This window comes from Symphalangus syndactylus, chromosome 2 (assembly GCF_028878055.3).
Source record: "Symphalangus syndactylus isolate Jambi chromosome 2, NHGRI_mSymSyn1-v2.1_pri, whole genome shotgun sequence".
NCBI classification, from domain to species: Eukaryota; Metazoa; Chordata; class Mammalia; order Primates; family Hylobatidae; genus Symphalangus; species Symphalangus syndactylus.
This window is the reverse complement of record NC_072424.2, coordinates 138109070-138133270: the sequence shown is the minus strand read 5'-3', so window position 1 is coordinate 138133270 and position 24201 is coordinate 138109070. Positions and strand designations below refer to the sequence as shown.

General features: G+C 42.0%; 1 protein-coding gene across 1 annotated transcript in view; it reads left to right on the top strand.

Annotated features, from left to right (window-relative positions):
• The window catches only part of SLC22A2 (solute carrier family 22 member 2), a 47120-nt gene that overhangs the window by 5391 nt on the left and 17528 nt on the right, over positions 1 to 24201 (top strand). The window contains exons 3-9 of the mRNA XM_055244116.2: positions 3417 to 3571; positions 4734 to 4902; positions 6817 to 6931; positions 8570 to 8676; positions 10633 to 10847; positions 12018 to 12126; positions 12833 to 12945. Coding sequence (XP_055100091.2) covers positions 3417 to 3571; positions 4734 to 4902; positions 6817 to 6931; positions 8570 to 8676; positions 10633 to 10847; positions 12018 to 12126; positions 12833 to 12945 — 983 coding nt within the window. The remainder of the gene's footprint in view (positions 1 to 3416; positions 3572 to 4733; positions 4903 to 6816; positions 6932 to 8569; positions 8677 to 10632; positions 10848 to 12017; positions 12127 to 12832; positions 12946 to 24201) is intronic.

Below are 24201 nucleotides of genomic sequence, written 5' to 3'. Positions count from 1 at the left end.
CCACCATGCCCAGCTAATTTTTATATTTTTAGTAGAGACAGGGTTTCACCATGTTGGCTGGGTTGATCTCGAACTCCTGATCTTAGGTGATCTGCCCTCCTTGACCTCCCAAAGTGCTGGGATTACAGGCATGAGCTACTGCACCTGGCCATAAGTGCTATATTTAGTGTGTCATGCTTATAAATGCTTAACAACTAGTTCTCTGGGAGGGAAAGCCCCAGTTTGTAGTGCTTATTGATTTCTCTGGTGTAAATATACCCACTGTGGTCCACTTCAGCCTACAAAAATGACATCACAGAACACAGAGTTGGCTAGGAATGTGCACCATTACACAGCATTTCCACCATGCAGATACAGTAGATGTAAATAACCTCACAAGCACAAGTGGCCAAATATAGTAAAGTCATTGGAAAGTGATGTTTTGCATATTACACTTGTTTTCAATATAATTTAGTTGTAAATGTATATAATTTAATTTTTAATAATGGTTATGCTAACAATTAGCTTGCAAATTTTCTGTAAGTCTGATCATTAGCTCTTAAAGAGCCAGCACCCTACTTTTATATGTTGCAATGGAACTAGATCGAAGTGAGCTAGGAGGAGGGACTTGACTCTGGAGGCAGGGCTTGGACACCAGACCAAATTGAGGACTAGCTAAAACAGGTCCCAGGCAGGAGCAGCTTTCCATAAGACATGCCCACCAGTGCACCATGTTAGTTTACTATTGCCATGGCAACATGGCAATCACCACCCCCTTTTAATGGCAATGACTCTACAACCCAGAAATTACCACCCTTTTCCTAGAAATTTCTGCATAAGCCACCCCTTAATTTGCATATAATTAAAAGTGGGTTGCATACAATCAAATTTATAATTTAAATTAATTTGCATATAATTAAAAATAAATATGAGTACAGAACAGCATCCTCTGAGCTGCTATTCCAGGCACACTGCCCATGGAATATCCCTGCTCCACAAGGAGCAGAGGTGCTGCTGCTATACATTGCAGCTTCAATAAAAATGGCTATTTAACAACACCAGCTTGCCCTTGAATTCTTTCCTGGGCAAAGCCAAGAACCCTCCCAGGCTAAGCCCCAATTTTGGTGCTTGCCTGTCCTGCATCAAAAGCAGAACTAAAGTCCCAGTGGGTTGCAGTCAAACTTACCCAACTATATGGGATCTTCCAAAACACATTCACCACTGATTACTGTGTGCTAGTCACTTTACTGGGCATCCTCATTTGTTATATTTCATTTAGGATCACAAGAGCCTTTTAAAGTAGATTTCATTATCCATAATTTACAGTGGATGAAGAAACTGAAGCTCCATGAAATTAAAGCACTGCTTCCCAAATGCTAAGTTGCATATAAATCTCCCAGGGATCTTGCTAAAATTCAGATTCTGATCCAGCAGATCTGGGTGGGCCCGAAATTCTGTATTTCTAACCAGCTCCCAGGTGATGCTGTTCCAAACCCATGCTAATAGTCCTCAGCCACATTCTGAGTCACAAGGAGCTAAAAGACTTACCAAGCCAGCAGTATGGGGAGTCCACCCCTCCTCTCCTGTTTCTTCTGTTTTTCATTTAACCATTTAAATAGCCCTGCTGAGGGGTAGGAGGAGTCTCAGACCTCTATCCCAGATTCCCCAAATTTATTCTAGCCATGCCTTATTATTGTTTTAAGTAGCATTGCTTCCCTATGTGGAACATGTCTCCAGTGAAGCTTTTCCCCATCATGGATTTGATTTTCTTGCTCTGAGTTTCAAATGATGAATATTCCCTCTCATCACCCAAAAAATTTTGTCCATCTACATGGGGCACTACTGTGGTGTTCTATTGTGTGCCTGAAGCAGTTTTGGAAGTTGAAGAAGCACCATTTGAGTCAATGTTTATAGATTATGTACTCTTTGAGGGTAAAGGAAGGGGTTTGGGTAGGAAAATGTGGGAAGAAATGCTAAAAAATTAAGTTGAGATATGACTTTGGAAGGCTTTGAATTAGAGGCCAAGAGGTTGTATATTTACAGTGGGGAGCCATTGACTGGGAATTAAGAAATTACTTGGTCACCTAGGTGATGGGTTGATAGGTACAGCAAACCACCATGGCACACATTTACCTATGTGACAAACCTGCACATCCTGCACATGTACCCCAGAACTAAAGGTAAAAACTTTTAAAAACTGAAATTATATGGTCAAAACAGAGTTTTAAGACTTCAGAAATTTACTAGTTAATACTAATTACCAATGTGACTGCTTAACCTTTAAATTTCATATTTAAAATGTTACTATTCCAAAATAATTATTAATAATATGGATTATTTGACACCTTCACAAGAATATAGTTGCATAATAATAAGTCATCAATTAAACAATGTTTATCCACCATTAAAAGGAGCAATCCTGATAACAAAAAGCCATCCTTCCAATTGAAGTGGAAAAACGAAGATTAAATAAACGTCGTTTTCTATGAAGAATTTTTTTAAATATCCACTAAGTGGATTAGGGTGTCTTTTACAAGAAAACCGGGATGTGGTGAAAATAACAGTATTGGGCTTGAGGTCAACTCTCTGAGCTGAGCCAGGTTTGCAAACAGAAGGAAAAAAGGAAGGAAAGGGTCCAAGGCAGGCTATGTGCCAAGCTTCTTATCTGTAATATCTCACTTAATCCTCTTTTCAGCTGGGTCAGATGGGTCTTTTCCAGATGAAGACATTGAATATGGTTGAATAGGTTGCCCAACATCATAGTAAGTAGGAAGGTCATGATTAAACCCAGGTTGCCAATTGTTTTCCTCTATTCTATGTACTGGGACAACTTTCCAAATCCCTAAACTGAATAAACCTAAGTCTCCCAAATCTGATATGTGGAAGCTGTCTTCCCAGGGTGCTCCAAACAGAGGCCCCTATAGGATAGTAACATGTGTGGCACCAAAGACAATTTTCACAAAGCCTAAAACCACTGTTGAAAAAGAAAGGGGGTATATACTGAACACTGAATTTTGTTTTCAAAGTGAAAACATTCTTGGGTGGATAATTGGTTGAAACTGTTAGTGCAAAGGCCGCAGCTCACATGGTGATGTAAGACCCAGATAGGACCATAGGGTATTCAGCATGGGATGGCCTGGGGATGAATTACTCTTTCCCTGAATACCTGCCATAGTGTGGGACTGAGAAAGTACTTGAACCCTGGAGTGAATGGGGCTTATCATGCTGAAAACTTACACATAGTGTGCTGATGAAAAGTACTACCTGGACCTGGAGTCACAGATTCCCTTTGTGGCTATCAGTCTGTGCCTCCTGGATTTACAAAATTCAAAGTTAACCTCTAACTTTGTTTAGATTTCCATAACTTCCATGCATTTTCTACAATCTTCACAAATCAAAATTAATTCCATTCCCTCTCTTTGTTTTTCTTCCTGCAGGTTTGGCCGTAAGCTCTGCCTCCTAACTACAGTCCTCATAAATGCTTCAGCTGGAGTTCTCATGGCCGTTTCCCCAACCTATACATGGATGTTAATTTTTCGCTTAATCCAAGGACTGGTCAGCAAAGCAAGCTGGTTAATAGGCTACATCCTGAGTAAGAATGTTTGTGCTTGCAGCTGTGAGAAAAAGCAACCTCACTGCCAAGATAGAGTCAGGTGGGGGGGTGGCATGCAGAAAAAGAGACCCAGCTTCAAGACAATATTGAGAGATTTTTTTATTTCTATATCAAAAGAATTTCTAAAAGCATACCAACTCATTCAGCATTCCTCCTTATAAACTAAAAAAATGAAGGCAGAAACAAGGGTAAACATAATGCCACCCAGATTCTTATATAACTTTTTTGGAATTTTTGTTTTCTGTACCCTGGAGTATTGTGTGGAAAGAAAATCCATCCTACTAGACCTATTCATAAAGAAGATTCAATGATGAGAGATATAGTAGATTTATAAAGGACTTTAGTACTTTGCAAAAATCTATTCTAGTAAACTACAATTATCCTCAACTTGCACACAAGGAAACTGAAAACACAAGTACTGTAGTCAACCTAGGTTACTCAGCCAGACATTTTTAGGACCAGGAATATAACTTACATCCTATTCCTTAGTAGCCAGAGTTATAGTTAAGTTCCGTATACTGTAAGAGAATATTTGACTTCTAACAGCATAGCATCTTTATAGCAATATTCTCACTATGGCTGATACCAGCGGGTTGAACCGCCAGCTTGTAAAATTCCCCAGCATGTAAAACCAGTTCCTGCCAGCCAGCACTAGCTGATTCCAGCCCTCTGCTAAGTTACCAAGCCATTTATACAAGTAAACAAATAGGACTTGCGAGATAAATGTTAAACCCATGTAAGAGAACAAGTTATACTCAGGTGTTCATTTACATAAAAATCATCTACAGTCTAAATTTAATGTTTGATTCATTTGTTCAGGTCTTGAGTTACTACTCTAGGTCAAAATCTTGCATGTATCTGAAATACAATTGCATCATGAAAACTATAAATCAAATGTGTTTGCTTATGTTGGCAGGCCTTTCATCCCATCTACAATGGGACTATAAGATTTATTAATTAGTAAAACAGCAATAGTTATAACAAAATAAAAACCAAAAAAACACTTAAAAATATTCAGAGTTGTATAGAATATTCTAGAATCTGTCTATATTTTTGAGGTTGGCGTTCTAGTTTCCTGATAGCTGGACAGCCACCTCATTATTGTATTGAATTGCATTAACCATTTGAATTCTCTCTGCAGTTACAGAATTTGTTGGGCGGAGCTATCGGAGAACAGTGGGGATTTGTTACCAAATTGCCTATACAGTTGGGCTGCTGGTGCTAGCTGGGGTGGCTTATGCACTTCCTCACTGGAGGTGGTTGCAGTTCACAGTTACTCTGCCCAACTTCTTCTTCTTGCTCTATTACTGGTAAGTCCATTTGGAATAAAAAGGAAATAAATCAAAGTATTTTATTTTGCTAAAAGGTCTACCTTCCTTAATGCACACTATCTTTCTGGTTCTGAGATTGCTTTCACTCTCCAGACCCATTTCACAAAGAGCCCAATTCCATGTTTCAGGAATAAAAACCAAAAGCTTCACCTCTCCCTCTGTAAATCAAATGTCCTTTCTCTTTGGGCTTAAAGTTTTTATGACCTGGATCTTACATTTCCACATTATTTATTTGATGTTTAAATTAGCTTCTAGCAGCTGTGGTACAATTTGGGCGGTAGGCCCTTTGAAGAGACTGAAAATATCATTATTACTATTCTCTCCCCAATCAGAGGAAACTTTAGGGTGGAGAAAGCAGAGTATGGCACTTGTGTCACCATTTCCCAATACTCATGCCCAAGGCAGACATCCCCAGTGAATCACAGTGTTCTTCATCACAGAGAAGGCCAACATGACACTCCAGACAGACCATACCAATCAATCAGAGTTACCAAGGCAAGTAAAATATATTTGTCATCCCTGCCCAAGAGAAACACATGGGAAATACCAGAAACTATTAGAAACCCCTAATGTGAGATTATCTGAAATAAAGCAAAGGGGATACTGGATTATCAGACCAAATCTCTCTCCCATGCCACAACCCATTTATTTAGTTTCTCCTGGATTTACCCACTTGTTCTTCCCATGGCTGTCTTGCCTAAGAATTAAACATGTCAACTCTTTCCCGGAAGCCTGTTTCTTATCCAAAAGCCAATAAAACTCTGTGTTTTACCAGCTCAGACTGCAGTGACAAAATACCAGGGACCGGGTACTTAAAAACATATTCCCCATAGTTCTGGAGGCTGGGAAGTCTAAGATCCAGGCGCTGGCAGATTTGTTCCTGATGGGAGCCCACTTCCTGGCTTGCAGACATCCCACTTGTGGGCCCTCACATGGTGAAGCAAAAATAACACTCTAGTCTCTCTTCCTCTTCTTATAAGGACATCTGGGGGCCCCGCTCTCCAGACCTCAGCTAAACTTAATTACCTCCCACAGGTCCCAACTCCAAATTGCACACTGGGGGTGAGGGCATCAGTGCATGCGCTTCAGCGGGGACAGAAACATTCAGTCCATTACACCCTGAGAGTGACCCTTCCTGCTCTCTCCATTACACTTCCACAAAAGCATCCATTCCAAATTCCTTTTAAGCCCTGCCTCTCAGAGCAACTTCTCTCCCAGAGTGATGATCCCAACTGGGGCCTTCCTACATTTATACCATAACTGCCACAGCAGCAGCCCTATCACCTCCTTTCTCCAGTTTCTCCTCCCGCTGAACCTCCACCCTGAACTCATTCACCCTGAACCCCACTGCTCAGAGTTCCCTCCAGACACAGAGTCAATAGTTCTAGTCTTGCTCAAAAACTTGCAAGAGCTCCCCAAGCCCTGCCACATCAAGCTCAAACTATGAAGTCTGGCTTTTCAGTTACCTCACCCTCTGACCTCAAATGCTTATCTCATTCCTTTGGGAAATTGAGCATAACACATATACATACTTGCTCCCCACCCCCACAGTGGTTTATACTCCAGCGTCCAGTCCTTGACCCCTCTGCCGGTTCTCAGGCCTTTGCAAAGCCCAGGGCCACCCTGAGGGACCTGCCTCTCCTCCTTGCAGCAGGAGCTGGATGTTCAGCCGCACCCTGTTTGCAGTTTGCTTCCTGTGTTTCTGCTTAGAAATCCCTGAGGAGGGATTTAGCATTTGAGGGAGGAAAGAACCACATATCCCCCTACACGAGGGTTATTTTCTTTGGAGATCCAACTGTATTAACATCCTCAGAGAAATCTGATTATAAAAAAATGGGGGATGGGGTAAGGAGGATTCAGTAAGATTTGCCTTCCACTCACCTTGTACCCTAGGTGCATACCTGAGTCTCCCAGGTGGCTGATCTCCCAGAATAAGAATGCTGAAGCCGTGAGAATCATTAAGCACATCGCAAAGAAAAATGGAAAATCTCTACCTGCCTCCCTTCAGGTGAGCCAGGGCCTTAAGCATCAAATCAGGGGACAGAGAAAAGGGAGGCTCTGGTAAGATTCCTGCATGCCAGTGATCTCAGCGGGGAACCATGGAAACACCCACCCCCTTGCATTTTGGCTTACCTGTAGCGGAATGCAACAGATAATTTTATGTACTAAGATTTGTGGTTCTGTGGGAAACTATTTCAAACAGGTGGAAACCATCAAACTAAAAGAGAACCAGAAATCATTTAATGGTCAGGTGAGGAGCTTCTGTCTTGTGCAACTTAAGCCTTCTCCTATGTCTCCTATGCCCAGGTGCCCAGCACCCTCATCATCTGCATATTCACCATCCTCAGGTCAGATTCTTAGATCAGTAAAGCAGTTCTTTAAACACACATGATTTCTTAGAATTGTAAACACTTTGGATAGAAATTGTCCAAAAAGTTTTTTTTTTTTTTTTTGAGATAGAGTCTTGCTTTGTCGCCCAGGTTGGAGTGCAGTGGTGCGATCTTGGCTCACTGCAACCTCCACTTCCCAGGTTCAAGCGATTCTCCTGCCTCACCCTCCCTAGTAGCCAGAATTACAGATGAGCGCCACCACGCCAAGCTAATTTTTGTATTTTTAGTAGAGACAGAGTTTCGCCATGTTGGCTAGGCTGGTCTCGAACTCCTGACCTCAGGTGATCCACCAACCTCGGCCTCCCAAAGTGCTGGGATTACAGGCATGAGCCACTGCACCAGGCTGAAAAGCTTTTAAGCAATACCCTGCCTTCTTAAATAGAATCCAGTTACAGAGGTGTTCGTTACCTGTGTTTACTGTTTGCCTTTAGTAGATCTCACCACGTTGACCTCAAACCTTTTCACTCCACAGGGGGTAGAAAAGAGAAAATTAAGCTTATTCGAAAATAGGCCAGGTGCGGTGGCTCATGCCTGTGATGCCATCACTTTGGGAGGTGGAGGCAGGTAGATCACCTGAGGTTGGGAGCTCGAGACCAGCCTGGCCAACATGGCAAAACCCCATCTCTACTGAAAATACAAAAATTGGTTGGGCGCAGTGGCTCATGCCTGTAATCCCAGCGCTTTAAGGGGCCAAGGCGGGTGGATCACCAGGTCGGGAGTTCGAGACCAACCTGGCCAACATGGTGAAACCCCCGTCTCTACTAAAAATACAAAAATTAGCTGGGCGTGGTGGCAGGTGCCTGTAATCTCAGCTACTCAGGAGGCTGACGCAGAAAAATAGTTTGAACCCAGGAGGCAGAGGTTGCAGCGAGCCGAGATCGCACCACTGCACTCCAGCCTGGGCAATAGAGCAAGACTCTGTCTCGGGGAAAAAAAAAAAAAAAAAAGCTGGGCATTGTGGTGCATGCCTGTAATCCCAGCTACTCGGGAGGCTGAGGCAGAGGACTGCTTGAATCCAGGAGGTGGAGGTTGCAGTGAGCCGAGATTGCGCCACTACGCTCAAGCCTGGGTGACAGAGAAAGATTCCATCTCAAAAAAAAAATAGATGAAATGAGACACAGTATGGAAAGTGCTTGCTCTAGTGCTGGGCATGAGATGGGCGCTCAGGATGGGTAAGGAATTATTGTTATTCCCTGTGTGACCCAGGGACACTAGCATTAAATAGACAAAGCTGTCCTTTCTATTCCTTTTCTTAGCGCCTGAGACTTGAAGAGGAAACTGGCAAGAAATTGAATCCTTCATTTCTTGACTTGGTCAGAACTCCTCAGATAAGGAAACATACTGTGATATTGATGTACAACTGGTAAGGAATATTTTTCACTTTGAAATGCCTCCAAATTCTTTTAATCACAGTCATCCATAGTAAGGAAGGGAAGAAAACATGACCTCATCCCAGTATTAGCGCTGACGGTGGGCAGCAGTGTGGGTTGTCTGGTAGGTTTTCCTGATCGTGTTTTTCTTGGGCAAATATTAAGATCGGTGTAGTCCCTAAGCACAGATCAAGGCAATGGCAACCTCGGTTTCACATTGGAATCACCTGGGAGCTTACAAAATACCAAAGCCGAAACCCCCAGAAATACTGATTTAATTGTTCTAAGGTAGGGCTTGGAAACCAATTGTTTTTTAATACTCCAGGTGATTCTAATGCATAGCCCAAATAGAGAACTATTTGTATAACTTAATTGATGATGAATTAGATCTCTATTGTAGTACAGAGCTGGCAAAAAACCAAAACAACAACAACAACAAAAACAGGGTTGTGGGGGCACTGCCTTTTCTTTCCTTTTTTCTTTTCTACCTGGAGAAAAAAAAAATTTCTGAACAAGAATAATTCCAGTGGCTTCACAGCCCAGTGACTTGATCTTTATTGTATTTGCTATCTACAGGCTGCTCTCAGAGCTTCAAGCCATGCTTTCTGTAGTGGGGAATGCATCTTTTCAGGGGACATTGGATCTCCACCCAGGCAAATGGAGATTTACAATCACTGACAAAAGCAAAGCTCATCAGGAATTAATTTAGCAACCTTTACAATAGCGCACAGGAGAGGCAGCTTTGAAAATTGGCCTCATTATCCTTCTTTCTTTTTCTGAGTAATCGTGACTTTTGTTGATTATCCTCATATTTTCCATTACATATAATGACCATGTTTAGTTAATAAACTAGAAGCATTGTCCAAATGTTGTTCGTAACAGGCCAGAAGAGAAGTCATCAAGAAGGGAGGCTAAGGGCCGGGTGCAGTGGCTCACGCCTGTAATCCCAGCACTTTGGGAGGCCGAGGCGGGTGGATCATGAGGTCAGGAGATCGAGACCATCCTGGATAACACGGTGAAACCCTGTCTCTACTAAAAATACAAAAAAATAGCCGGGCGTGGTGGCAGGTGCCTGTAGTCCCAGCTGCTCAGGAGGCTGAGGCAGGAGAATGGCATGAACCTAGGAGGTAGAATTTGCAGTGAGCCAAGATCGTGCCTCTGCACTCCAGCCTGGGCAACAGAGCGAGACTCCATCTCAAAAAAAAAAAAAAGAAGGGAGGCTGGACTCGCTTGGTCTTCTGGTTCCCTAAAATTTGAATTAAGTAGTCAGTTCTTTCAATCCCAAAGAGAGAAATAATTCACAACCACTAATAACTTGATATAGTATTAATAAATAAATCATTCCATTGGCCAGGCACAGTGGCTCACACCTGTAATCCCAGCATTTTTTGGAGGCCGAGGCAGGCAGATCACATGAAGCCAGGAGTTCAAGACCAGCCTGGCTAACATGGTGAAACCCCATGTCTACTAAAAGTACAAAAATTAGCAGGTGGTGCACGTCTGTAATCCCAACTACTTGGGAGGCTGAGGCAGGGGAATAACTTGAATCAGAAAGGCAGAGTTTGCGGTGAGCCGAGATCGCACCACTGCATTCCAGCCTGGGCAACAGAGTGACTCTGTCTCAAAAAATAAATAAAATAAAAAATAAAATAAATCATTCCATTAAGACATTCTTCTTGGCTTTCAATTTGTCCAGGAAACATTATTGCAATTTCTAATTATTTCGAACTATTCCAATTTCTTCCCTTCTCCTGGTTCTTGGAAACTACCCAGCCATAGCCAGCCACTGAAGTGGATCAGAGATTATAAAAGCAGTGGGATGGGGGACTAGCAAGGAGATGATCACAGGGAAAGGTGACCTACAATCTACATTATTTTTCCAGAAGCCTCTCTTTTTTGGTGCCCTGCGTTTGGTGCTTGACTTGACCTGAACTCTCCTCTTTGCTCAGGTTCACGGGCTCTGTGCTCTACCAGGGCCTCATCATGCACATGGGCCTTGCAGGGGACAATATCTACCTGGATTTCTTCTACTCTGCCCTGGTTGAATTCCCAGCTGCCTTCATGATCATCATCACCATCGACCGCATCGGCCGCCGTTACCCTTGGGCTGCATCAAATATGGTTGCAGGGGCAGCCTGTCTGGCCTCAGTTTTTATCCCTGGTGGTAAGTTTCAGGCAAATTTGGAGTCTTATCTCCAAGACCCTGGAGAAAGGGAGTGTCACGGCCCACTGATAGGAAAACCATGTAATTTGTCATCCAAATCAATTTGGAAAAACAAATTGGAGGGCAGTATCTGGGACCCTTCTGAGCAAATTCATATGGCCAGCCTCCCGTCAGGAAAAATTGCACCCAATTGTTCCTTGATGTGATGTAACAAGAGAGACTTTAGAGCCCCATGCTACAGGCCATCAAGATGACCTGGAGCAGAGAGCATGGGCCTTGGGGTAAAGCAGGCCCAGGTCAAGGTCTCACTCCAGCCCTTCCTGGGTGTTAATTAGGGGACTCTCTTGACCTCCCTGCATCAACCTGCAGAATAAATGAGAAAAATGTAAGTAAATGCCATCCATAAACAACTATTCAGTTCCTTTTTTTCCTTTTAAAATGCTTTCTCAACGAAGGGGAACAAATACCTGTATAAGAGAATCCTTTTAGCAATATGGAGCTTCGTTTGAATCCTTTTGTGATTAGCAGTTGTTTAAATGTGCCCATATTTTGCTCTTTCTTTGACTTCTATAGATTAAAGTTGGCCCAGCTTTAGAAACTGGTATAACTCCATTGTCATTAACAACTGAGGTCTAAAGTTAAGAGAACACAGAGGACTTTTAGGGCGGTGAAATTATTCCATATGACACTAAAATAGTGGATACAGGTCATTATGCATTTGTCCAAACCCCCGGGAGGTATACCACCAAGAGTGAACCCTAATGCCAACTATGGATTTGGGGTGATTATCGTTGCCACTGAAGGTTCATCAAGTAACAAACATACTACTCTGTGGAGAATGTCGATGATGGGCGGTGGTGGGGGGAATGCATGTGTGGGGGCAGAGGTTATGTGGAAAATCTCTGTACCTTCCTCTCCATTTTGCTATGAACCTAAAACTGCTCTTAAAAAATGTCTTTTTTAAAAAACAGAGAATTAGCATTGTGTCTGAGGTTAAGATGAACAAACGTGAGAATCTTCTGACATTAACAGGAGCCTATAGAAGAAGTCATTTTTCTTTCTTGTCCCATTCTGGGATGGGGAATTTCTCCTTCCAGTCCCACTCTGGAGCACTGTCTGAAGATGAGGAATCATCTGCGTATGGATAAGTACTGTGCTTTTCCCTCTTAGATCTACAATGGCTAAAAATTATTATCTCATGCTTGGGAAGAATGGGGATCACAATGGCCTATGAGATGGTCTGCCTGGTCAATGCTGAGCTGTACCCCACATTCATTAGGTGAGTGCATTTTCCTTAGAATGAAGAGGGTGGGTGAGACATTTGTTCATTGGCTGGAACCACCACAAGTGCAGACAAAGGATGTTTTACCTTCAAAACACAGTGTAAGGGAAGGTGAGAACACGTAAAGGTCCAGCCAGGCCCAGCAGTTCACCTCTCACACTTACAGGCTGGGGTAAAATACAGAGGCCATGGTGAGAACAGAAAATTGAATTGCAAGACAGGGATTACCCAATGGCTACAGGGGAGATTGTTGTGGAACGGCACAAACAGGTCCATAGAAACAGCTTAGGGAAGCCAGGTGATGGAAGTAAAAAGAAACAGTTGCTCCTCCCATCATTAAAAAAAATCTTAAAGTTTATACAAAACAAGAATGACAGAATATGAATGGAATTATGTATATATATATATATATAAAATATTGTGCATTGAAAATAACGTGAATGTTTTTTTAAACTCTTGAACATTTTATTTTTGTTTTTTTTTCTTATTTCAATAGGTTTTTGGGAAACAGGTGGTATATGGTTATATGAATAAGTTCTTCAGTGGTGATTTCTGAGATTTTGGTGCACCCATCACCTGAGCAGTGTACACTACAGCTCCTGAACATTTTAATGATTTGAAGAAGTGTTTATTCAGGGATGGGTGGGCGATAACTACTGCACTGTGGTAAGTTAACAAGTTAAATCAGTTTCCTGCATTCTAGGAATCTTGGCGTCCACATCTGTTCCTCGATGTGTGACATTGGTGGCATCATCACGCCATTCCTGGTCTACCGGCTCACTGACATCTGGCTTGAGCTCCCACTGATGGTTTTTGGTAAGAAATCTTTATAGATGTCTTTAAATGAAAACTTACTTTTCTGGAGACCTTCACTTCTCTTCTACTTCATTCGAAACAGGTGTCATGCCTGTTAGTAACTGCTAATTTCTACTCGTAGTAGTAATGATGTGTCTGTGGCTTGTGTTCTTCCTGGACGTGCCTAGTGATTAGTAATATTAGTAGTAGTAGTAATACTAGTCAATAATACTAGTTCAGTATTCATAATATTTTTAGTCACTACTAATACTCAAGTATGGGACTCCTGCCATAGAGGCAGAACGTTGAAGAGAAGAATGAGAAGGAAGGAAGTTTCCCAGCAGCAGGCCCCTAACTCTCTCTCTGCTGATTTCCACCCTTCCTGAGGTCTCTGTCAAAGAGTTAACTTCTCCATGCCCAGAGGTGGTAAAACACAAAGCCCTTTTACTTCTTACTTCAAAGAAGGGGGTTAAAATTTTGCAAAAGGCAATTTCAAAGCCCAGAGGAAATAAAGACCCACATTAAGAAAATGCATCAGCATAACGGAGCACCTGTGTCGATGCACCTGGAGCGATTAGAGTTCAGGAGCGTCACACAGCACTGCCCTTCTGCTACTGCCAGCAGGAACACACCAGCACTGAGCCTTCTTTGGTTAACTGGAACACCTCAATGCACCCATTTCAGGCTCCTTTGACACCTATTCTGAGCTGCTTTTAATTTGAATATGTGATACTTTTTCCCATGGGCATATAGCACTCACTTTAGGGGACGAGAAGAAGAAGAGATTTCACTCTCAGATGTATATGAGGGTGTAAAGGGAAAGGAAATTTAAAAATCTCAGGACCCCCAAAATCCTTATGCAAAAGGGAAGACTAAGCCTGGAGGCTGAGTCATGCAACACCCCCTTCCAGATGAATAGCTGTTACAAGCATTATACCTCATGCCTCAGTTATCTACAAAGGACCACCCCTGCAGATCATTCATAAGTAAATTCTTTGCTGGCCTCCCATAGACAAGAGTTTTAGGTCTACAATGTAAGCTTAGTTTCTAAAACTAAAGTCTGCTGATTCCACACTGATAATGTTGATTGCAAGCTTATTTCCCGCTATACAGAATAAAGACAAGATCAGCCATTCCTCCACCTACTCAGAGAGGCCTGCATAATTGATTCTTTTTTTACTCCCATTTTCTCTTCAAACATTCACCTTGTCATATGTAAAATGTAAACTTAACTGGGCACTAGTTAAAGTCTCACAAGAATGGAACCATTCCTTTATGGCCTACCTGCCCCTCTCCCTACCTGCCTCCCTACTTTAAGGAAATGTATAAATACCAATTTCCTGAAAGCCTCTTTGTAAAAACAGCCACAGATGTGTCTGTGGCTCATTGTTTTTCAGGGACATGCCCTAAAGCTGACTTAATAAACCTCGACTGATTGGGACATTTTCCTCAGTCACTCATTTTCGGTTACCAGGGGAAGCTCCCACCACTTCACTCCTAAGGCTGTGCAATGCCCCGCACAGCTACCCTGCTCATTCCTTTTCTTCCCTTTCTTCTCATGGAATTTGTGAGGGGGAAATTTTCCACTGCTCTAGATCTGCCCAGCAAAAGTTCCAAACCACCGATAGAACTTACCTGCAAAACAGATCCAATGAATTCCTCCATGATCCAGTTTAATAGCAATGAGATGGCCAAAGCTGACAGAGCACAAGCCCTTTATCCTGAGATAACTTGGCCACAGAGTAGCTGGTGCCACTCCTGAGACATATGTGACCCCTATTTCTTTCTCGCCCAACACTGGCTAAGGAACCTGCCCTCAGAACCCTCTTTTCATCGTGAGGAGGTACCCATCAAACCCTCTGTCCTCCTTCCTGCCATGGAGGAAGTTAGAGATCACTCAATCTTGGCCACTCCCTTAGGCGGACAGTGGGTGACTAATGGGTCAGCAGGACATTTCTGGATAGCAGATAGTTACTTCATTACTGGAAAGGGGTCCTGACCCAGACCCCAAGAGGGGGTTCTTGGATCTTGCACAAGAAAGAATTCGAGGTCAATCCATAGAGTAAAATGAAAGCAAGTTTATTAAGAAAGTAAAGGAATAAAGAATGGCTACTCCATAGGCAGAACAGCAGCATGGGCTGCTCAGCTGAGTAACTTATAGTTACTTCTAGATTATATGCTAAACAAGGAGTGGATTATTCATGAGTTTTCCAGGAAAGGGATGGGCAGTTCCTGGAACTGAGGGTTCCTCCCCTTTTCAGACTATATAGGGTGACTTCTGGACATTACCATGGCATCTGGCATCTGTAAACTGTCATGGTGCTGGTGGGAGTGTCTTTTAACATGCTAATGCATTATAATTAGTGTATAATGAGTAGTGAGGATGACCAGAGGTCACTTCCATCGCCATCTTGGTTTTGGTGGGTTTGGGCCGGCTTCTTTACCACTTCCTATTTTATTACCAAGGTCTTTGTGACCTGTGTCTTTTGCTGACCTCCTATCATCCTGTCACTAAGAATGCCTAACCTCTTGGGAATGCAGCCCAGTAGGTCTCAGCCCCATTCTACCCAGCCCCTATCCAAGATGGAGTCACTCTGGTTCAAACACCTTTGACAACTTCATGTTTCTCTAAGTACTATTTAACAAATAGTACTTTATTGACCCTTGCTCCTGCCTGACACCTTCCCGCAGGAAAGATAAAGGATTATAACTACACTTCAATATTTAAAGTAAACTCAAAGACAATTCCAATTTTATTCTTGAAAGTAATTTCATATTCTTCCCTCACCAACCTTTAGTATGAGTAGCTAGTGGAAAGAAAACTTAATAGTTTTTCATTTTAACTTCTTTCCCTTTCTTTTCCACACAATAATGGTATGCTAATTGTGGTCTTGAAATAGACATAAAATGATAATCACAGAAGACTTAAAGTCAACACATTGGAAAATTCTGGCTGAAAGAGCACTGGAAAAATCAATAAGGATTATTCTGGTTAACTAGGCCTGTCTTTGCAAATATAAAATGCCAAATGAATGGCAATTTTATTAATCAGTTGTATTCATCATGATTCACTCACTTCAGAGATTCAGATGCCAGCTGAATGTGTTTCCTGTTTGCATTAGTTATAATACAATAACCAAGTGAATCTTGGGAGGCTTGGAGAGATTTTGAGAGGTTAATTATTTAGTAGGCACTTCCATTGTATATACCATGTGCCAGGCACTATTCTAAGCCTTTGACAATATTAATTCATTTCAGCCTCATAACAAGCCTGTCTCTGTCACCAGAAAGGGGTCCCAATCCAGACCCCAAGGGAGGGTTCTTGGATCTCACACAAGAAGGAATTCAGGGCGAGTTCACAGAGTGATGTGAAAGCAAGTTTATTAAGAAAGTAAAGGAATAAAGAATGGCTGCTCCATAGGCAGGGCAGCCCTGAGGGCTGCTTGTTGCCCATTTTTATGGTTATTTCTTAATTATCTGATAAACAAAGTGTAGATTATTCATCAGTTTCCCCTTTTTAGACCATATAGGGTAACTTCCTGATGTTGCCATGGCATTTGTAAACTGTCATGGCACTGGTGGGAGTGTAGCAGTGAGGACAACCAGAGGTCACTCTCATCACCATCTTGGTTTTGGTGGGTTGTAGCCAGCTTCTTTACTGCAGCCTGTTTGATCAGCAAGGTCTTTATGACCTGTATCTTGTGCCAACTTCCTATCTCATCCTGTGACTTAGAATGCCTAACTGTCTGGGAATGCAGCCCTGTTAAGTCTCAGCCTTATTTTACCCAGCCCCTCTTCAAGATAAAGTTGCTCTGGTTCAAACACCTCTGAGATTTCCCCATTCCCTTTTGTAAGAGAACTCTTAATCTTAATGGTTGCAGAGAGATGAAGATCCATCTTCTGTAAATTTTTCATGCTGATTAAGGGTGATGATATTTCTGATTAACTATTAGGGTCTCTTGTATTCAGGGTAGAGAGGAGTTCAGTCAGAAAGCATCAGTATGGTGAGGGCCATTCATAACTCTGAGTTCTGACAAAAAGTGATATCTGAACGATTAATAAGAGTTTAATTTAAGAAAACATTTGGTAAGCTTATCCTGCACAATCCTTTGTGTATTCCTATACAAAGAGTACAACAGCAATATATTCCACAACAGTAAAGAAAAATAAGCAAAATTATCCCAAGCAAACTAAATTAGAAGACTTTCCATGAACCTGGCAATTGTTGAAACCATGCTGATATGGGGTCACTACCTGATTCCAATGTGCCCAGAATTAGAATATTGATCCAGATTTTTATATTACCCATCCCTCTTATTTCTTCTGAGCTGCAGGAATCATTGGTTGGAATAAGCAGGGTCAGTCTAAAGCGCAGGAAAAAAAGCTTAAAACAACTGATGAGACTAGAATATAATAACAGGTATACCATTGTTCTTGAAACACATTTTTTTCTCTCTAGTTTCCCATTTTTACTAAAGACAAATCATGGTAGGACTGATTTGCTTTATTGTACTTGGCCTGATTATTTGTATAAAGTGCAGCAAAAATAATTATTTTTCACATAGGCTTTTAAAATTGGCTTTGACAAAACTTTGTTCCATAAAAGGAATCTCAGATAAGACTTTTTTTTCAAAGCCAAGCCCAGCCATGGGTTTGTACCCTCTAATACCAATAAATTGAGTAAATTCCTCTCCTCTTGAGGTCCCCAGACAACTTGGGCTCCTGGGTCTGTCAAAAAGTGACATTTTTTACTTACCACAGGTCAGGAGCCCTGTACAGGGACTATGTAGACAAGGTATGATGTCAGTTTTCCCAGGGGGCTTTTATTGGCTCTACAAGTTAAGTTTGATTTCTTAAAGGAAAGTACAACATTCCAGTCAAAGCCTTGGTAAAAATAACCAGTTTCTCCAACTGTGTCCTGTTGCAAAAGAAAACAGATTCTTATTGCACTTATGCAAATAACTATATTGCCATAAGTTAAGAGTACTCACAGATAATTTTCAAATTCTGGAGAAATCAGGTAGAGAGAAACAAATGTGCTCCAAAGTTTTTCACAGGAATGTACTTGACTTAATTGCCACAAGCTGTAAATATCAATAGCTCAAAAGAAAAGTTTCCTTGACTCTGAAAAACAAAACAAAGGATCAGCAACGTTTTAAGCAAAAAGTTAAAAAAGATTACTTCGGTCTTTTATTAGTTCAGTGCATGCAGTTAACTCCTGCTTTGTTTGATATACATGAACATTTCACCTCTCCATGAAAGTCCTGAAAGTATTTTCCTCTATTCCTCTATTCTCAAAATTTCCAAAGTTATCAGAAACCTGCATTCAAGAATACCTGTTAAAGTCCTATAGTTGATTATAAAACCACCTTTTGAAGAGGATCAACGCAAGACAACAATTGTCTGTGGATGGTTAAGTCTTAGGGCAGCCGCAGTCAAAAACACAATTGACAAAGAAATATGTTACTTCTGTGGCACACATTAATTTAACATAGCAATTACAATTATTACTGATAATGTACACTAAGTCCTATCAGAATTATAGGAGTTTCACATAATTTTGGAACACATACCATTAATATATTTCTATAAATAGAGCCCAAAGACAGCCAAACACCATTTTATATTTGACAATGCTTCCTGTATGACTTTTATACTACATAAGTCAAATTTCACTTTCACATTAGTGTACTATTAATGTTAAACCTTCATAGACATATCTACCCAATTTTAATGTTTGACCATAAGGTAGGATTCTCATAAACCTTTTATAACTCTTTACAAACTTTTTATTAAAGAGCAGATCAGTGCTTGCTCTAAGAAAAACCTATTGTGCTTTTATTCTAATGTTCAATTTATGGAAAAACTGAATGATACCCTTTAACTTTAGCCAATATATTCACACACAGAATTTCTTTTACATGATTAATTTTTCACAAATCTTCCACAACTTGTTGAAACCTTCAGCTTTATCTTATTTAACTTTAAACAATCCTTTAACCCTTTAATCTAGGCAGAAAAAGCCATATTTCTATGACTTCTTATAATCTTTTACCAAAACTACATTTCACTTTTTTTACACAACCAGCATGTACAACTGTTTTTATTTCCCAAAGATTACTTAAGTCACATGAACTAAAAAGCATTACATTTTTTACTTTTCTGCCAAGAATATTTCACTTAAGCTCTTATTATTTTTAAATGTGTTAATCAAAACTCTTTCATATCATACACACAGCACATATAAATTCGCAGACAGAAGAAGAGTCAGTACTTGTAAGATTTTTCATTTGCTACTTTAAGTTTCTCTTCAAAGTACGCAGCTTCTAGGGCCTATTAAGCAGGCACAGCTGAAAGGCAAAAACAGATTCCCCGAAATTAAGGGTCTCATTTTTATACCATATCCTCTATCCCAAAAAGAGGAAATCAGCCCATTTCCTATAGGAATCTTATTTCTCAGTGGGGATTGGGACATTTTCATAACTTCTAGGTGGCCAAGAGCATGCTTGTCTGATGTAAACTTGCAAAGAGCTGAGGATCTCCCCATAACTGCCATTAGCTATCCCCAAAACTATATTTCCTACCTAGTCACATATCAAAGTTGTCTCATAATGTGTAGTAATTTCTGATACTCTCCAAGTCAAAAACATCAGATAATGAAATGAAAAACAAAACAGAGCCTTAGATTTTGAGAGGCATCTATCCACTTTAATTCCTCGGGTTTTAGGAGGAAAACAGAGGTTTTTCCAAAAGGGGGTCTGTGATGTCTCCTCTGTTTTTCCCATGGAGTTCCAGGCTGTTAGAGCTTGAACAAATTGACTTTTAACCATAGCACTCAAATCCTTTTAAATATCTTATTACCTGACTTTAGCCATGCCAAACAGCCAATATTTTTGTGCTCAGAGAAAGGAAAGTTCAAGATGGTTTGTGGAGAGGAAGAGAATTAACCAGTGGTAAAGGTTATACAGATTTTAAACCAGAAAAGATTCATTCCATAAGCCAGGATTGAACCCTGGGCCACCATTGTAAAATGGCAAAGCCTTAGCTATTGAGCTACAGCATTGGCTAGTTTCCATTTTTCTTCCCAGAAGGATTTTAGAGCAGCCAATTCTGAGCTTGCCAAGGCTTTTAACTGTTCAAGATAATTTTTAGGGATAAGTATGACATGAACCCCCAAATTCCTATCTGTTGGATGGTGGAAACCAAGAGAAAGAACTGCCATGTGGTTACAAGTTCAAGCTCCCAAGGACATTTTTCAACATGTGGTTTCTGGGCACAGTGAAAGAGCAGACGGTTACCCTGAGTAACAGAGAAAATAGAAAAGAGAAAGGAGAGAAAGGGAGAAAAACATTGCCTGGTGGGGCGGCAGGGGCAGCTCCTGTGGCAGGGTGGGGAAGGAGAGGTGCTCAGGGAGGCCAGAAGAAGTCCCACCCATTACAGCAACACTGTTCAGGTGACTACTTGTCGGTAGTGAAGGGATCTTTTCCAGCAGTCCTATCAGCTCTCAAGTGTCCCCATTAGGAAGAAATAACTTTCACTCGTGTCCGTGTGAAGAGACCACCAAACAAGCTTTGTATGAGTAACAAGGCTGTTTATTTCACCTGGGTGAAGGTGGGCTGAATCTGAAAAGAGTCAGTGAAGGGAGAAGGGGTGGGGCCGTTTTATAGGATTTGCATAGGCAAAGGAAAATTACAGTCAAAGGGAGTAGTTCTCTGGCAGGCAGCGGCAGGGGTCACAAGGTGCTCAGTGAGCTTTTGAGCCAGGATGAGCCAGGAGAAGGAATTTCACAAGGTAATGTCATCAGTTAAGTCAGGAACAGGCCATTTTTACTTCTTTTGTGATTCTTCAGTTACTTCAGGCCATCTGGATGTATACGTGCAGGTCACAGGGGATATGATGGCTTAGCTTGGGCTCAGAGGCCTGACATTCCTGTCTTCTTACATTAATAAGAAAAATAATGAAAAACGAAATATTGGTAAAGTGTTGGGGTGGGAAAATTTTGGGGGGTGGTATGGAGAGATGATGGGCGATGTTTCTCAGGGCTGGTTCGAGTGGAATTAGGGGCAGCGTAGGAACCTAGAGTTGGAGAGATTAAGCTGAAGGAAGATTTTGTGGTAAGGTTGTTAGAAGGAGCATTTGTCATATAGAATGATTGGTGATGGCCTGGGTGCAGTTTTCTATGAATTGAGAAACTAAACAGAAGACACAAGGTCCAAATAAAAGAAGGAGAAAAATAGGTATTAAAGGACTAAGAATTGGGAGGACCCAGGACATCCAATTTGAGAGTGTCCAAGGGGGGTTCAGTGTAAGTACTTGTTTGGTTGGTGAGTTTTTGGGCTCTATTCTTGACAGAGTCCTTTTTTAAAGTTGGAGGCTGAGCTTGGTGAGGTGTGTTTTTAAAAGACCATTAGTCCGTTTTACCTTTCCTGAAGATTGAGGATGATAAGGGGTATGAAGGTTCCACTGAATACCAAGAGCCTGAGAAACTGCTTGAGTGATTTGACTAATAAGGGCCAGTCCATTATCAGACTTTATAGAGGTGGGAAGGCCAAACCAAAGAATTATGTCTGACAGAAGGGAAGAAATGATCGTGGTGGCCTTCTCAGACCCTGTGGGAAAGGCCTCTACCCATCCAGTGAAAGTGTCTACCCAGACCAAGAGATATTTTAGTTTCCTGACTCGGGGCATGTGAGTAAAGTTAATTTGCCAGTGCTGGGCAGGGGCAAATCCCTGAGCTTGATGTGTAGAGAAGGGAGGGGGCCTGAGAAATTCCTGAGGAGTAGTAGAGTAGCAGATGGAACACTGAGAAGTGATTTCCTTAAGGATAGATTTCCACAATGGAAAGAAAATGAGAGGTTTTAAGAGATGGGCTAGGGCTTGTAACCTACATGGAAGAGACTATGAAATGATGACAGAATAGAATGGGCCTGTGAGGCTGGAAGGAGATCCTTGGTCCAAGAACCATTTGCCTTGTGTGGGAAAAGATTGATAGGTGGAAGTTTCAGTGGGGGAGTAGGTGGGAGTGTCCAGATGAGAAGGAGAGAAACTGCCGTGAGGGATAGAAGTTGGAACGCTAGCTGCTTTTTTAGCTACATTATCAGCATAAGCACTGTCCTGAGCGAAGGGATCTGATGCCTTTTGATGGCTGCTTTTTTAGCTGCCTTATGAGCGTAAGCATTGTCCTGAGCGATGGGATCTGGTGCCTTTTGATGGCCTTTGCAGTGAATGACTCCAGCTTCCTTTGGAAGTAAAGCAGCTTTGAGAAGCTTTTTTTTTAAAGAGGCATTAATGATGGAGGACCCTGGCATAGTGAGGAAATTTCTTTCTGCCCATATAACAGCATGGTGGTGCAGGATATCGAAGGCATATTTAGAGTCAGTATTAATATTGATTTGTAGCCCCTTTGCAAGAGTGAGGGCCCAAGTTAAGGCAATGAGTTTGGCTTGCTGAGAGATAGTGGAGGGGGCAGAGCAGTAGCCTCAATGATAGATGTGGAAGATACTATACCATAGCCTGCCTTTGCTGGTGTGTGGTGATTAAGCCTGGTGGAACTGCCATCAATAAACCAAGTGTGATCAGGGTGAGGAACAGGAAAGAAGGAAATATGGGGAAATGGGGTGAATGTCAGGTGGATCAGAGAGATACAGTCATGGGGGTCAGGTGTGGTATCTGGAATAATGTGGGAGGCCAGATTGAAGCAGGAACAGTGGTAATTGTGGGAGACTCAACAAAGAGTGAGTATAGCTGAGGGAGCCAGGTGAGAGGAAGAAAATAGATTTTGGAAGTTACGAGAACTGTAGAGAGTGAGTTGAGCATAGTTTGTGATTTTGAGGGCCTCTAAAAGCATTAACACAGTGGTAGCCACTGCACGCAGACATGAGGGTTGGGCTAAAATGGTAAGGTCAAGTAGTTCGGATAAAAGGGCTACAGGGCGCAGCCCCTGTCCTTGTATAAGAATTCCGACCGCACAGCCCTGCCCTTCAGCTGTATGTAATGAAAAGGGAGTGATGAGTTAGGGAGAGCCAGCGTGGGAGCAGCTTTTAGGGCTGTTTTTTAAGGAATGGAAAGGGGAGTGGGGAAAGGATTTAGGATTTATGGGGTCAGCTAGGTTTATCTAGAACAGAATAATGGGTTGTGGAGGGAGGTATTAAGGATAGGAGAGTATATAGGTTTGGCACCTCGGGGTGGATAGGCAAAACAATTTGGTTGATGACGCAGATCCTGAACTAACCTGTAAGGCTTGTCTGGTTTTAGGAGAGGTAAAATGGGGGAATTGTAAGCAGAGTTTATAGGTTTTAGAAGCCCATGCTGTAGCAGGCAAGTGATAATAGGCTTTAATCCTTTTAAAGCATGCTGCAGAATGAGATATTGGCATTGAGCAGGGTAAGGGTGATTAGGTTTTAATGGGATAGTAATGGGCATGTGATCGGTTGCCAGAGAGGGAGTAGAGGTATTCCATATTTGTGGGTTAAGGTGGGGGGATACAAGAGGAAGATGCAAAGGAGGCTTTGGGTTGGGAAGAAGGGTAGCAATGAGATGTGGCTGTAGTCCAGGAATAGTCAGGGAAGCAGATAATTTGGTTAAAATGTCTCGGCCTAATAAGGGAACTGGGCAGGTGGGGATAACTGAAAAAAGAGTGCATAAAAGAATGTTGTCCAAGTTGGCACGAGAGTGAGGGAATTTTAAGGGGTTTTGAAGCTTGGCCATCAATACCCACAACAGTTATGGAGGCAAGGGAAATAGGCCCTTGAAAAGAAGGTAATGTGGAGTGGGTATCCTCTGTATTGATTAAGAAGGGGACGGACTTACCCTCCACTGTAAGAGTTACCCAAAGCTCAGTGTCTATGATGGTCCAGGGGGCTTCTGAGGTGATCGGTCAGCATCAGTCTTCAGCTGCTAAGCTGAGCAGACCTGGGGAGGAGTCAGTCAGAGAGCCTTGGGCTAGAGCTTTAGGGGCCCTAGGAGTGGCTGTGGGGCAAGTTGAACAGTCCAATTTCCAGTGGGGTCCTGCACAGATGGGGCATGGCTTAGGAGGAATCCCAGGCTGCAGGCATTCCTTGGCCCAGTGGCCAGATTTCTGGCACTTGTAGCAAGCTCCTGGGGGACGAGGTTCTGGAGGAACCCCTGGCAGCTGCAGTTCAGGCATTTGGAGTTGTTGTGTGCTGGAGATGTGGCTGGGGTTTGTCTCACAGCGGAGGCAAGGAATTGCAATTCAGAAATACATTGCTACTTGGCTGCCTCTACTCTATTATTGTACACCTTGAAGGTGAGATTAAT